The sequence below is a fragment of the Python bivittatus genome, unplaced genomic scaffold (genome assembly GCF_059951505.1).
Source record: "Python bivittatus isolate LINGU-HERP-01145 unplaced genomic scaffold, Pbiv_v1 ctg000820_np1212, whole genome shotgun sequence".
Taxonomy (NCBI): Eukaryota; Metazoa; Chordata; class Lepidosauria; order Squamata; family Pythonidae; genus Python; species Python bivittatus.
In genome coordinates, this window is record NW_028277107.1 from 1,707,959 (window position 1) to 1,719,838 (window position 11,880).

The 11,880-nt window shown below is 46.0% G+C and overlaps 1 protein-coding gene across 1 annotated transcript; it reads left to right on the top strand.

Annotated features, from left to right (window-relative positions):
* Nucleotides 1-2,389: 2,389 nt before the first annotated feature.
* LOC148214049 (uncharacterized) lies at nt 2,390-10,868 on the top strand. The gene is made up of 7 exons (XM_088128903.1): nt 2,390-2,599; nt 3,219-3,823; nt 4,133-4,247; nt 4,375-4,442; nt 5,790-5,919; nt 6,808-7,865; nt 9,790-10,868. Exons 2-7 carry the CDS (start codon nt 3,290-3,292, stop codon nt 10,723-10,725), a joined length of 2,841 nt encoding a protein of 946 aa, XP_087985029.1. The 5' UTR covers nt 2,390-2,599; nt 3,219-3,289; the 3' UTR covers nt 10,726-10,868.
* The last annotated feature ends 1,012 nt before the right edge of the window (nt 10,869-11,880 follow it).

Below are 11,880 nucleotides of genomic sequence, written 5' to 3' on the forward strand. Positions count from 1 at the left end.
GGCAGGGAGAATGGGGGGTTTCAGAAGGGGCTGTGATCAAGCAAGAAGGGACAGCGTGATATGGCCGCATGATGAATAAATGGTAATCAGATAAAAAACTACCAGCTGTGTGGGTCATCCGAGCCCATCCCAGACACAAACCTTGTGCACAACTCTTCCTCGTCCCCGCCTGTACGGGTAATAACCCCCGTCCCAGGCAATGGGCATCCTTTCCGGAGGGAGGTCGAGAGACCTTGGGGTGCTCATTCCCCATCTTCCCCAACCGATGACACACGTGTCCCCCAAGGTGTTAGGCGTATCCTTTACACCCGGAGACTTCCCAGTGAACTCCTGGCCCTCCTCCTCACTCCCTGGTTCTGGACTGAGAGAGGGACAAGACAAGCAGGCCGCTATTTGCCCAGATACAGTCCAGCGCACGGCCTTGCACTACCTGTTGAAGCACATGAGTCTTGTCAGCCCCCTTGCTTTCTAGGACCTCCCAGTCATTGCCAAGAAGGACTCTGGGGGTAGCTGGAGCTGAATTTTTAGACCCACAGCCCTGGTCAACAGTCTGGATTGAAACATAAAGAGAGAATCTCACACTCACACATTCACTGGGCGCAAAACGCAAAAAAGGGGAATTACCAACTATGAACTCTCAGGTTCAAGCAACTGTTGGGCTCAAAAACAAAACTCCTTCTACTATCAGTTTCAAAGTGGGCAGAGTCAGGGACAGCACCCTCCGGAGAAATGATCCGGTGCCATCCGTGTGAAGTTGCCCGGGCTCGGTCTGCTGACCCGGTTAGTCTCGGGCTCCTGGCTGCCTCGCCAAATTGTTAGAAAGAAAGCTTTGGAGCTTTACATCTTTTCATGAGAAGTCTCATGATTTGTGTGTATGCTAGTTACCCAGTGGGGGTGGCATGGAGCTATAAGATAATGGGAGGATCAAATGCTCAGCCTCTCAGTTTAGTGTGTGTTTAGTTTTAGCTCAGTATAGTACCATGTAGTCGTTTTTATGGGTTATGTAGTTGTAACTAATAACCAAGTAGTGTTCCTCTTCTCTGAGAGTTTGTAGCTAGAGATTTTGTTAAGCTTCTGTTGTTAATAAGTCTTGGATGCTACAATACATGAGAAGATGTGTTTTTTCCTTGTATTTTGTATGATATTTGCATTTTATGGAATTTTTGCATATTTATTTTATCAATAAACACCAGTTAGTATATATTTTCTGACTGGATTTCTTTGGGAAACAAGAAATGGACATTGCATTTTGCACAGCTGCCATGCTGATGTGTATCTTTCCTGGCCAGCTTTTCCTGGAGGTTTTGCTGCACCCTGCACGACATTACCAACTATGAAGTCTCAGGTTCAAGCAGCTGTTGGGCTCAAAACCAAAACTCCTTTTACTACCAGTGTCAAAGCGGGCAGAGTCGGGGACAGTATCATCTGGAGAAATGATCCGGTGCCAGCCGGGTGAAGTTTCCCGGGCTCGGTCCATTGACCCGGTTAGTCTCAGGCTCCTGGCTGCCTCGCCAAATTGTTAGAAAGAAAGCTTTGGAGGTTCGCCTCTGAGCCAGGAATAAACACGCAGGCGGTTGCTTGAAGTAGAGGGAAGACTTCCACCATCAGGACCTCAAAAAGGAGGAGAACCACTGCAAAGCAGTTCATTCCCTCAGACACGTTGCAGAAGAAGGCCATGGTCAGCGGTACTGAAGGCCACTGAGAGACCTAGGAGGACTGCACTCCCCCAATCCTGGTCTCTCCATAAGTCATCCAGAAGTGCAACCAATGCAATTCCCATCCTGTATCCCGGCCGGAAACTGAGCGTCAGCCCTTTCAGGCGAGCCAGGTCAGGAAGTGGACACCACAGAGCCTCTGGGAGCTCTGCAATGTTGTTCTGGGGCACAAGAACAGAATCTTGAAAGCCTGTCAGAGTTTCCCAGTGACCTCTTTTACAGGATACAGAAGTAAGACAGGATTATTTTTTCTCTCTTAAGTAAGAAAAATGCTGAATTCCATTTCCTGTCTGCTCCTTTGCAACAACTGCTCCCTCTAAATGAGGATGCAACTTTCTCCAGAACCTCTCTTAAAATGGAGATGTTCCACAGCTGTCGAAAGCAGCTGTATGGAGAAGGCTTCCTGATCAGGGGGACACCACAGCCCCCTTCCTCCTGATGCCATGGAAATAACCCCCTTTCTCCCCTCTTTGCATGAGGTGCTGCGTTGCACACAGCATCCACCAGGGGGCTCCTTCTGCAAAGAGAGGGGAAACCATGCGCTTCAGCGTTGGGCCACTGGAGGGCGATGGCCACAGGTGGCTTTTCAGGGGAGGGTGGGAATAGGAGTGACATCACTACCTCTTGCCTCTCTAGGAAGCTCCGCTCCCTCTCTTTAACCCTTTGAGCTTCACAGGAGGTAAAAGGCTGCAGGAAAGTCTTGCAGGGAAGAGACCCAGAGGAGGCCCTGGGGGAGGAAGGAGAGTTTGCATTGCAAATCTCCAGCAGGGAAGAAGAAAAGCCCTGCAAGGAAGGAGGTGCCAGAGATTGCGCCTGCATTCTCACCACGTGCTGATCAGGCGGAAATAGGGCTGGATCCTCTGCAGTTCAACAATCTTAGGAGGGTGAGTGAACCAGGAGATCCTCTTAAGCTGCGTTCCTTCAAGCCCTGTGCTTTGTGTGGACTCGGCCCCTGCGGTTGGGGGATCTGTTTGGGGTTCGGGCATCCTGTCTGAACCCGCCTGGGTGTTCTGGTGTGATTTGGCTCTTAAAAGCAAACCCTGAAGAAAGGGAACTAGAACATCCCAAGCCAGGCTCATTTCAATGGCATTGCATTTATCTGAACTGGACTTTGGCGGTTTGTTAACCTGTTTGGGGTTTAGCATGTTGTGTGAAACCCGCTTGTAGGGAAATATAGATATGGGTTTTTAAAAAGCCAGCCTTTCCTTCTGAGAAAAAGAAAAGGAAAATGCTCCAAGATGCATTTACTGGGTATTCCAAGTGCTTGACGGAAGTCAATCCCCTATTTTGCAACGCACACAGAGAAACACACAAATAAACACCCTGAAGAGGTAAGATTCAGGTATGCCAATCAGCTGCCCGGCCCTCAGTTCCTATCTGCTCAATGCCACCCCAGTCCTCTACCAGCTCAGGAAAGTGGTGCCCTCCATGGGGATGAGTGTTGTTCAATGGTGAAATCCATCACTTTCTAATTCCTGGAATTTCTTTTCTTTCCCATCTCAGACACACAACCTGGAAGCCTTTTGTAGGTCCTCGCGTAAAGACAAAATTCTCCCTTGGGCAAAGAGGGCTGAATGGCCTGCTGTGGTCATTCCTGCAGCTACAGGAAGAGTCCTATGAATGAAAAGGCATTTGGAGAGCCACAACATTCCTTGGACCCCTTTGGAGTTGCATTACAGGACAGGGAAAGAATGGCGACACAACCCTTAGCAAGTGAGGGAACTGGAGAAGAGCCTTCTGCTGTCCAGCCCGGGAGCTGTGGGGAGATCTGGGCAAGAACTGGGCAGAAGGTCCTGGAGGAGGAAACCACCCGTCCAGACGTTCAGCCCCAGAACTTCAGGAGTGTCCAGTACCAGGAGGCTGAGGGTCCCCGTGGACTTTGCAGCCGTCTCCACTACTTTTGTCGTCGATGGTTGAGACCAGAAAAGCACACAAAGGCGCAGGTGCTGGACCTGGTTGTTCTGGAGCAGTTCCTGGCCCTTCTGCCCCTGCAGATGGAGAGCTGGGTGCGGGAGTGTGGAGCAGAGACCAGCTCCCAGGCGGTGGCCCTGGCAGAAGGCTTCCTCCTGAGCCAGGCAGAGGAGCAGAAGGAGCCGGTCCAGTTGCAGGTGAGAGACCTTCATTTTGGGAGCCCAGAAGGGGTATGAACGGAATAAACAATGTGTTTGAATTCTTAACCCCTCCTGACGAGAGTTTTCTGGCATTTGTAATATGTGGAGATGTTTCACTAATTCTTGTAGGACATTGTTGCGTTATCCATTCTAGAAGATAGATTTGGGACAGCCGTTCCTTTCTAACTTTCCAGCCTCCCTGATGGACACTGGAGGCTTTAAAATTGTGTTCAGAGAACTACAATACACTTCATGTTGTGGGATGTCTATTAATTCTTTTTCTTTTCTCCTGCCTACTACTTCAAGTCCTTCGCTGTGGACATCAGAGATCCTGAGGGAAGGAGGAATCCATCCAGTCCCCCTCAGGAGCTGTTTTTCAGGAGCATCTCTCAGGAAGATCCAAGTCAGGACAGCTCAGGAGGTAAGCGAAGGCCCTCCCATTCCCCAGAGAGATCCCAGCTGTCTCATCTTCTCTATGTCTTCTCTTCTATAGAATGCCTCCTCCTATTTTATTAATTCTGCACTTTAAAATTCTCTCTCCCTCACAGGGAAGATTCGAATGAAGTTGTCTGCTCTTTCTGGTGGAGCTGAAACAGTGGCTGAACCTCCAGCTCCAGTAAGAGGAGGAAATTTATCTATTGAATTTGTATTCTCCCTTTCCTTCAGGCAGTCAAGCTGGTGTATCTAGGACTCTCTCCTTGCATTTTCCCCACTTTTTTGGGCCTGGGTGTTTTCTTGTCCTTGAGCAACATTGAATGGGGAATGGAAGATTCAAGTTGCCCTCAGTCAGCTTAGCCTCCTCTGAAGTCTGTGGTTTGGATACCATCGTTTGTAATTCCTCCCCTGAGATTCTTATTAGGAAATCTGTTTTTTTAAGACCAGTACTTAACTCCTTCTGCCAGTTACTCTTCCTACTATTTGTTTACAATTACTGATTTTTTAAAAAAAGTTCCTCAAATGATAGGAATAATATTATTACAGCCATAGCAACCGCTAAACACAGAGCCATTCTTTTTTTAATTCTTTGACTTGGAATGGTTCAAGCCTCTTCAAAAATAACTAAATACTCAGATTGGCACATTGCCATTTTTAAAAAGCCTTGTTTCCAACCAGTGATAAGAAATATAACCACATCAGATTAAGACATGAGCCAGGCTATTACATCCAATGAAAATGGCCGGATAGAAAAGATTTTAAGTAGAAATTGTTCTGAAAAGCATATAATCAAGGCCCTTTTACCTTGCAAAGTAATTTCTAATCCTCTGTTTTCTACCTGGATTTGGCGGCCAGAGAATCCAGCTTGGCAAAGGCTGAGAAATGTCCTTCCCAGAAAATTGCTTCCACTTTTTTGTCTCCCATTCAGCCAACGCCTCCGACTACTAGCAGCTTTCTTCCAATCTGAGGAAGGGAAGGACCCGGCTTGTCTGCCTCTGGATATTCATGGCCCCCCACCCAAATCCCTGGGCTGTGCTCTCCCAGCACCTCATGAAGTTGTTGACCATGGGCATGATTGGTCTTTCTGGGGACCCTGTAAGCCCTTTGCTAAAATGCTACAAAGAATCTCCCCGCCCCCCAATTTTCTTCTGCAAACACAGGAAGGATTGGAGACACTGATAGGTGGAGTTTCTGAAGCCCGTCTGCCAGTTGGTCCTCTCAAGATGCTGAGAGTCTTTTGAAGGTGGGCGTATGGATCGCTTGATGGATCGATCCAGAAGGAAATTAGGTTGCTTTCATTGAATGGCACTGAAAGGCCTGCAGAAGCAATCAAGTTGATCAAGCTGGCCAGAAATATTTCTTCAGTCAAAAGCTTTTGGCTCTTTCCATTTTCTCACCTAAACCTTGGAATCCGACCAAGAGTTGCCATTTAACTTAGTGCAAAGCTTTGCTTTGGGAATTTGTGAAGAATAGGAGAGATCTGGCAAATCCTCCTGGGCCTGTTCTTTTCTTTTTTTTCCTTGTTCAGGAGGGTCTTGTGTCCTTCGAGGAGGTGGCTGTGTATTTCACCGAGGAGGAGCGGTCTCAGCTGGATCCTCACCAAAAAGCGCTGCATTGGGAAGTCATGCTGGAAAATTATAGGAACGTGGCCTCTCTGGGTAAGGGTTTGCTTCTCTCCCATCAGAGAGTTTGGGAAGACATTTTCTAGTTAGATGCCATCAGCTCATGTCTTTGGAGGGGGGAAGGAGAAGATCTGCCCTTCTCCTGCTCAAAGGAAGGAAGGACATCAGTGGCTCTCTGCTTAAATGCATCCCCTGCCATTTCTAATCTGGTGGATTTTTCCATTTCTTTTTAAAGGTATCAGTGAGAAACTCACTCCTTGGCTTGAGGAAATGCTAAGGTCCATCACACTGATTTCATCCTTTTGGGCCCAGACGCTTCCCTGTCTCTCCTCTGAAGGATTCTCATTTATTCAGGCTGTTGGGTTAATGACTTTTCTTCCTTTTGATTTCTATCCTGAGCCTTGGGGTTAAGGGCAAAATGGTGCTCTTTTTCCATTGCAAACATGCTGTTTAGGGTTAATAGAAGAGCTCTAGAATTGTTTTCTCTGCAACCATTTGATTTTGGCCAGAGAAAAATGAAGAGCAAATGGAAGGCAGTTTGGGTAGGAAAAAAGGACAAATTTCAAAATTGATTTAGTTCTCACTGGTCTTTCCTGTTATTGACCACCCTCCGATAAATGTTAGGTTTTCTCCTAATGCCTCCTTGGATGTTTCCATGGATTCTTCCTGAACTCAACGCTGACTCTGGGTAAGGTTTGACTATATAAGGATGTTTCTAAACAAACCGGATGCTGTAGATGTTTTCAAAGCTTTTATGGCTCATGATTATAGAAATTATCATTTCTATATCATGTGATTGTAAGGATACAAATGTGCAATATATTGGAATTTGGCAAAAATTCAGAAGGAAGATCATATGACCTCCTACAGTCTGATCTTTTCCCCCACCCTTGCTATCATGTTCATTTCTCTTTTCCTTTGAAGGTGATCATGGCTATGAGCATAAAGATCCCAGTGAAAAATTCGAAGTGATCAGGCATGGAGGCGGGATGGACAAGGAACTGGAGATGCAACTAGAAAGTCATGAGAGAAGCCAGTCAAATAGTTGGAATCAGGAAAGCTCCATGGATGCTGAGACGCAAGGCTTTTTTGCCCAACAAGGAAAAATAAAGGAAAAGTATACTGGAAAAAGTATAAGACTATTAAAAGACCAATTAGTTGTAAATGAACACTCTCCAACCCAAACCAAAGGAGAAGATTCTGTCTGCAGAGACAATAGAAAAAATCACGATTGGACCTTCACTCTTTCCTGTGAAAATGGGTCCCTTATGTCTCATAAAAGGATCCACACAGGGGAAAAACCATATAAATATTTGGAATCTGGAAAGATTTTCAGAAGAAGCCGACAAGTTACTTCACATGAAAGGATCCAGACAGGGGAGAAACCACATGAATGCACAGAGTGTGGAAAGAGCTTTCGTACTAGGGGTGAAATTACTTCTCATAACAGGATCCACACAGGGGAGAGACCATATAAATGTATGGAGTGTGGAAAGACCTTTACTCAGAAGGTTCATCTTACTTCCCATAAAAGGATCCACACAGGGGAGAAACCTTATAAGTGCATGGAGTGTGGAAAAAGCTTCAGCACAAACAGTTCTCTTATTTCTCATAAAAGGACCCACACAGGCGAGAAACCATATGAATGCATGGAGTGTGGAAAGAGCTTCTCTAATAATAAATGCCTTATAAATCATAAAAGGATCCACACAGGGGAGAAACCATATAAATGCCTGGAGTGTGGAAAGACTTTTCGTCAAAAGAGTACTCTTACTTCCCATCATAAAAGAATCCACACAGGGGAGAAACCATATAAGTGCCTGGAGTGTGGAAAGAGCTTTACTACTAGGAGTGAACTTACTTCCCATAACAGGATCCACACAGGGGAGAAGCCATATGAATGCATGGAGTGTGGAAAGAGTTTCTCTAATAATACATGCCTTATAAATCATAAAAGGCCAGCAATGTTTGGTAACCAGGAGGTAAGCCGTGAGAAATCAAAGCAGCCCTGACTGTAGCCAATGTTGTCAAGCAAAGTTTAGAAATCCTGTATGCTTCCCTCTATCAATTTGGAATTATCAACCGAATTAAAAGAGAAAATTTCTCCAGGAGGGAGAAGGGAAACGGCTCAGGCAGGTGAATACAGGGCAGTCCACCCCTGCGAGCTCTCTTATGATCAGCCCGCCCAGCCCTCCGCAGGATGCCTTGAGTTTCACTTGAGGGGCTTTACCTGCCCATCGTATGTAGGGTAGACACATGGCCTATGAAGAATAAAAGCCTATTTAGAGTTGTGGTTGATTATTAGAGAGTGCTGAGTTCGCATCCGCTCTCTCACAAAGTCAAAATCGTCACCAATCTTAGAGTCATTCAGTAGCTTTATGTCGACAGGGAATGTCCCTTGCCAGTCATGAGGCACAGACGTGGAGACTGAATATTTACACTGCTGTTCAGCAATGGCAGTCTGGCAGTTGAAATGTCAGTGATTGCAGCGGGCAGGGTAAGAGGCAGGCGTTTTCAGCCAGCACAGGCACCTTTGCTTTAGGCAGATTCTCGCCCCAAGTCAGGAGCTCCTCCTGAGGTGACCGCAATCCTCCTTGTGAGTTCCTATTGAAGTCCACTGAAGAAAAGGACCATCCTTCGCCACTCTTGTGTTGGGGAATCTCCTTCTATTTCGAGATGCGAAGCATTTTTTTCTGGCAGGGCAGAATATATTGCCTGCTTTCAAATGCCCGGTGCCTCCCTTCACCCACACTTTTGCTCCTGTGGCCCCGAATTGTCTTTCCCACTTTCCTTTCCTCCCTTCTGGGCAGGGGGTTCCCTTTGTCACAGGAGGGGTGGGAATGTTGTGGAGGATCAGTTGTGCCGCTCGCTCTCCTGTTGTGCGGCTCCCTTCAGGTCTCTCTGGGCCTAGGTGGAGAAGCACTCCTTGGTGCCCAGGGTCTATTGCATCCTCCCCCCCCCACCACTTACATCTATGCCCAGTATTGCCAAGTCTGTTTATTTTTTATTGCCATTGATGTCGCTGGGCACTCTCCATGTGCTCCTGCACCTTCCTCATTGCAACCACCAGCAGGAAGCATCAGGGTCGGACTTCCTCACATGGAGCATGCGAAGCTTCTCTCCTGGGGGAGGTTTTGATATTGGACAAGACTAGGTGGGGGTCAACAAAGTGTTGATGGAGCTTCAGGATGGCTTGGTCCAATAGTGGTCTCCTCCCCTTCAACCATTTGTGGCCAGAGAGGAGGTGGACTGGCTGCTTTGGGAGGCCTTCCATGTGAAAGCCCAGTGCCAATATCCCAAGAGATCTCCAAAGATTGGTTTCCCTCACAGGGCAGAGAGTGGCCAAGTCCCAGATCCAGTTGATCACCTTCATAGGGATCCTTGAGCCTTGTTAGGGTTAATTCCCTGATCATGCACTGGAAGATGAAGCTGCTAGGCTGACTCTTACTGCCACAGTGAAGACAAATCATGGGAGGTCAGCATAACTCTAGAAATGCACCCCCAGATTGCAGGCCCTCCTGCTGTGAACGGGTGTGGGTGAATGCCAGCAGCCCTGAGACAAAACATGGACTGCTCATGACATTTCTTCTTTGATGAAAAGATCATTATATACTTCAACTGCTAAAGACTTTAATACCTTCTCATTCCTAATAATTTCCTAGAATGAGATCTTGAGAAGCTGGAGAGAAAGAATCTACATTGACATAGGATTCTCAGGCATCCAGGTGGAATTGTCTGGAGGTTGAGTCAGGGCAACTGGACTTCTTTTCTTATTCTCTCAACAAAAACTAAAGAAGTCCAGTTGCCGTGACTCAACCTCCAGACATTGACACAAGAATTGATAGAGTATCTGGATGGCCTCCAGAGCCAAAGGTTGTTAAAAAACATTTTTCTTCTTGTTTTCAGATAGAATGTGGAAAAAGCTTCAGCACAAACAGTTCTCTTATTTCTCATAAAAGGATCCACACAGGGGAGAAACCATATAAGTGCATGGAGTGTGGAAAGAGCTTTCGTAGTAGGAGTGAACTTATTTCCCATAAAAGGATCCACACAGGGGAGAAGCCATATAAGTGCCTGGAGTGTGAAAAGAGCTTTCGTACTAGGAGTAAACTTACGTCCCATAAAAGGATCCACACAGGTGAGAAACCGTATAAATGCATGGAGTGTGGAAAGTGCTTCAGAATGAGGAGTAACCTTATTAACCATAAAAGGATCCACACAGGGGAGAAGCCATATAAATGCATGGAGTGTGGAAAGACTTTTTGTCAAAATGGTAATCTTACTTCCCATCATAAAAGGATCCACACAGGGGAAAAACCATATAAGTGCCTGGAGTGTGGAAAGAGCTTCAGAATGAGGAGTAAGCTTATTCAGCATAAAAAGATCCACACAGGGGAGAAACCCTATAAATGCATGGAGTGTGGAAAGAGCTTCAGAATGAGGAGTAAGCTTATTCAGCATAAAAGGATCCACACAGGGGAGAAACCCTATAAATGCATGGAGTGTGGAAAGAGCTTCAGAATGAGGAGTCAGCTTATTCAGCATAAAAGAATCCACACAGGAGAGAAGCCATATAAGTGCCTGGAGTGTGGAAAGAGCTTTAGTCGGAAGAGTCAACTTACTTCCCATGAAAGGATCCATACAGGGGAGAAACCACATGAATGCACAGAGTGTGGAAAGAGCTTCAGAAGAAGCAGTCATCTTATTTCTCATAAAAGGACCCACAGAGGGGAAAAACCATATAAATGCATGGAGTGTGGAAAGAGCTTTACTACTAGCAGTAATCTTAGTTCCCATAAGAGGACCCACACGGGAAAAGTCATTAAAATGCATGAAGTGTGAAAAGAGCTTTCGTACTAGGAGTGAATGTACTTCCCATGAAAGGATCCATACAGGGGAGAAACCACATGAATGCTTGGAGTATGGAAAGAGCTTCAGAAGAAGCAGTCACCTTATTATCCATAGACCGATCCACACAGGGGAGAAGTCATATAAGTGCACGGAGTGTGGAAAGAGCTTCACCAGAAACTATTCTCTTATTTCTCATAAAAGGACCCACACGGGAAAAATCATATAAATGCATGGAGTGTGCAAAGAGCTTTACTCAAAACAGTAATCTTACTTCCCATAAGAGGATCCACACAGGGGAAAAGTCATAAAAATGCATGAAGTGTGGAAAGAGCTTTACTACTAGCAGAGATCTTACTTCCCGTAAAAGGTTCCACACAGGGGAGGAACCATATAACTGCACAGAGTGTGGAAAGTGTTTTACTCAGAAAGGTCATCTGAATTCCCATAAAGGGATCCACATGGGGGAGAAATCATATAAATGTGTGGAGCATGGAAGGAGCCTCAGGAGGAGGAATGACCTAATTTCACATAAGCATATCTGTTTCGGTGAGAATCCATGTAAATTCTAGATTTAGTTTATACATTTTCTATTTGTGTACACTCACCTGGGAAAAGAAGATTTCTTTGAGTCTGACCCTCACAACCGGCAGCCCAAGAGAAATTAATTTACCATTGAAAATAAAAGGGCCGTTTTAATTATGAACTGGATTTTTGAACGTACTGTTATTTTAGGTGACCAATGCTATTGCACACCAATAAGAGAAATTTATATTTTATTAAGTTTACGTTTAACCCAGTGCCAGAAGGCATGGTTTGTCTCCTATCCAGGAATAAACAAGCAGGCAGAGAGAGAAGAGTTGATTTTCTGAGAGCCAGATACACAAGAGGATCAGCTGTGGGGCAGCCATGCTCGGTTTCTCCAGGAGTTCCTTTTATAGGGCAGATCTGTCAGGTTCAGCCCAAAGAACTCCACGAGACAGTACAGATACAGTTGCACTTATTAGCTTCCACCTCCAGGACAGAATCTCTCCAGACTGAATCTAAACCTCCCAAGCCAGCAAGCCAAAACACCGTGAATTTCTTAGGGTGGTGCCAGTCTCATCTTCTTAACCATCCCACGCTCCTGCTGGGGGCTAAGGAAATGCT

Bases quoted from the DNA above. Each gene is read 5' to 3' on its own strand.
- LOC148214049 (XM_088128903.1), top strand. From the start codon at position 3,290: ATGGCCTGCTGTGGTCATTCCTGCAGCTACAGGAAGAGTCCTATGAAT. The intron at 4,443-5,789 runs GTAAGAGGAGGA...TTCCTTGTTCAG, and splicing joins TGGCTGAACCTCCAGCTCCA to GAGGGTCTTGTGTCCTTCGA. The intron at 7,866-9,789 runs GTAAGCCGTGAG...TCTTGTTTTCAG, and splicing joins CAATGTTTGGTAACCAGGAG to ATAGAATGTGGAAAAAGCTT.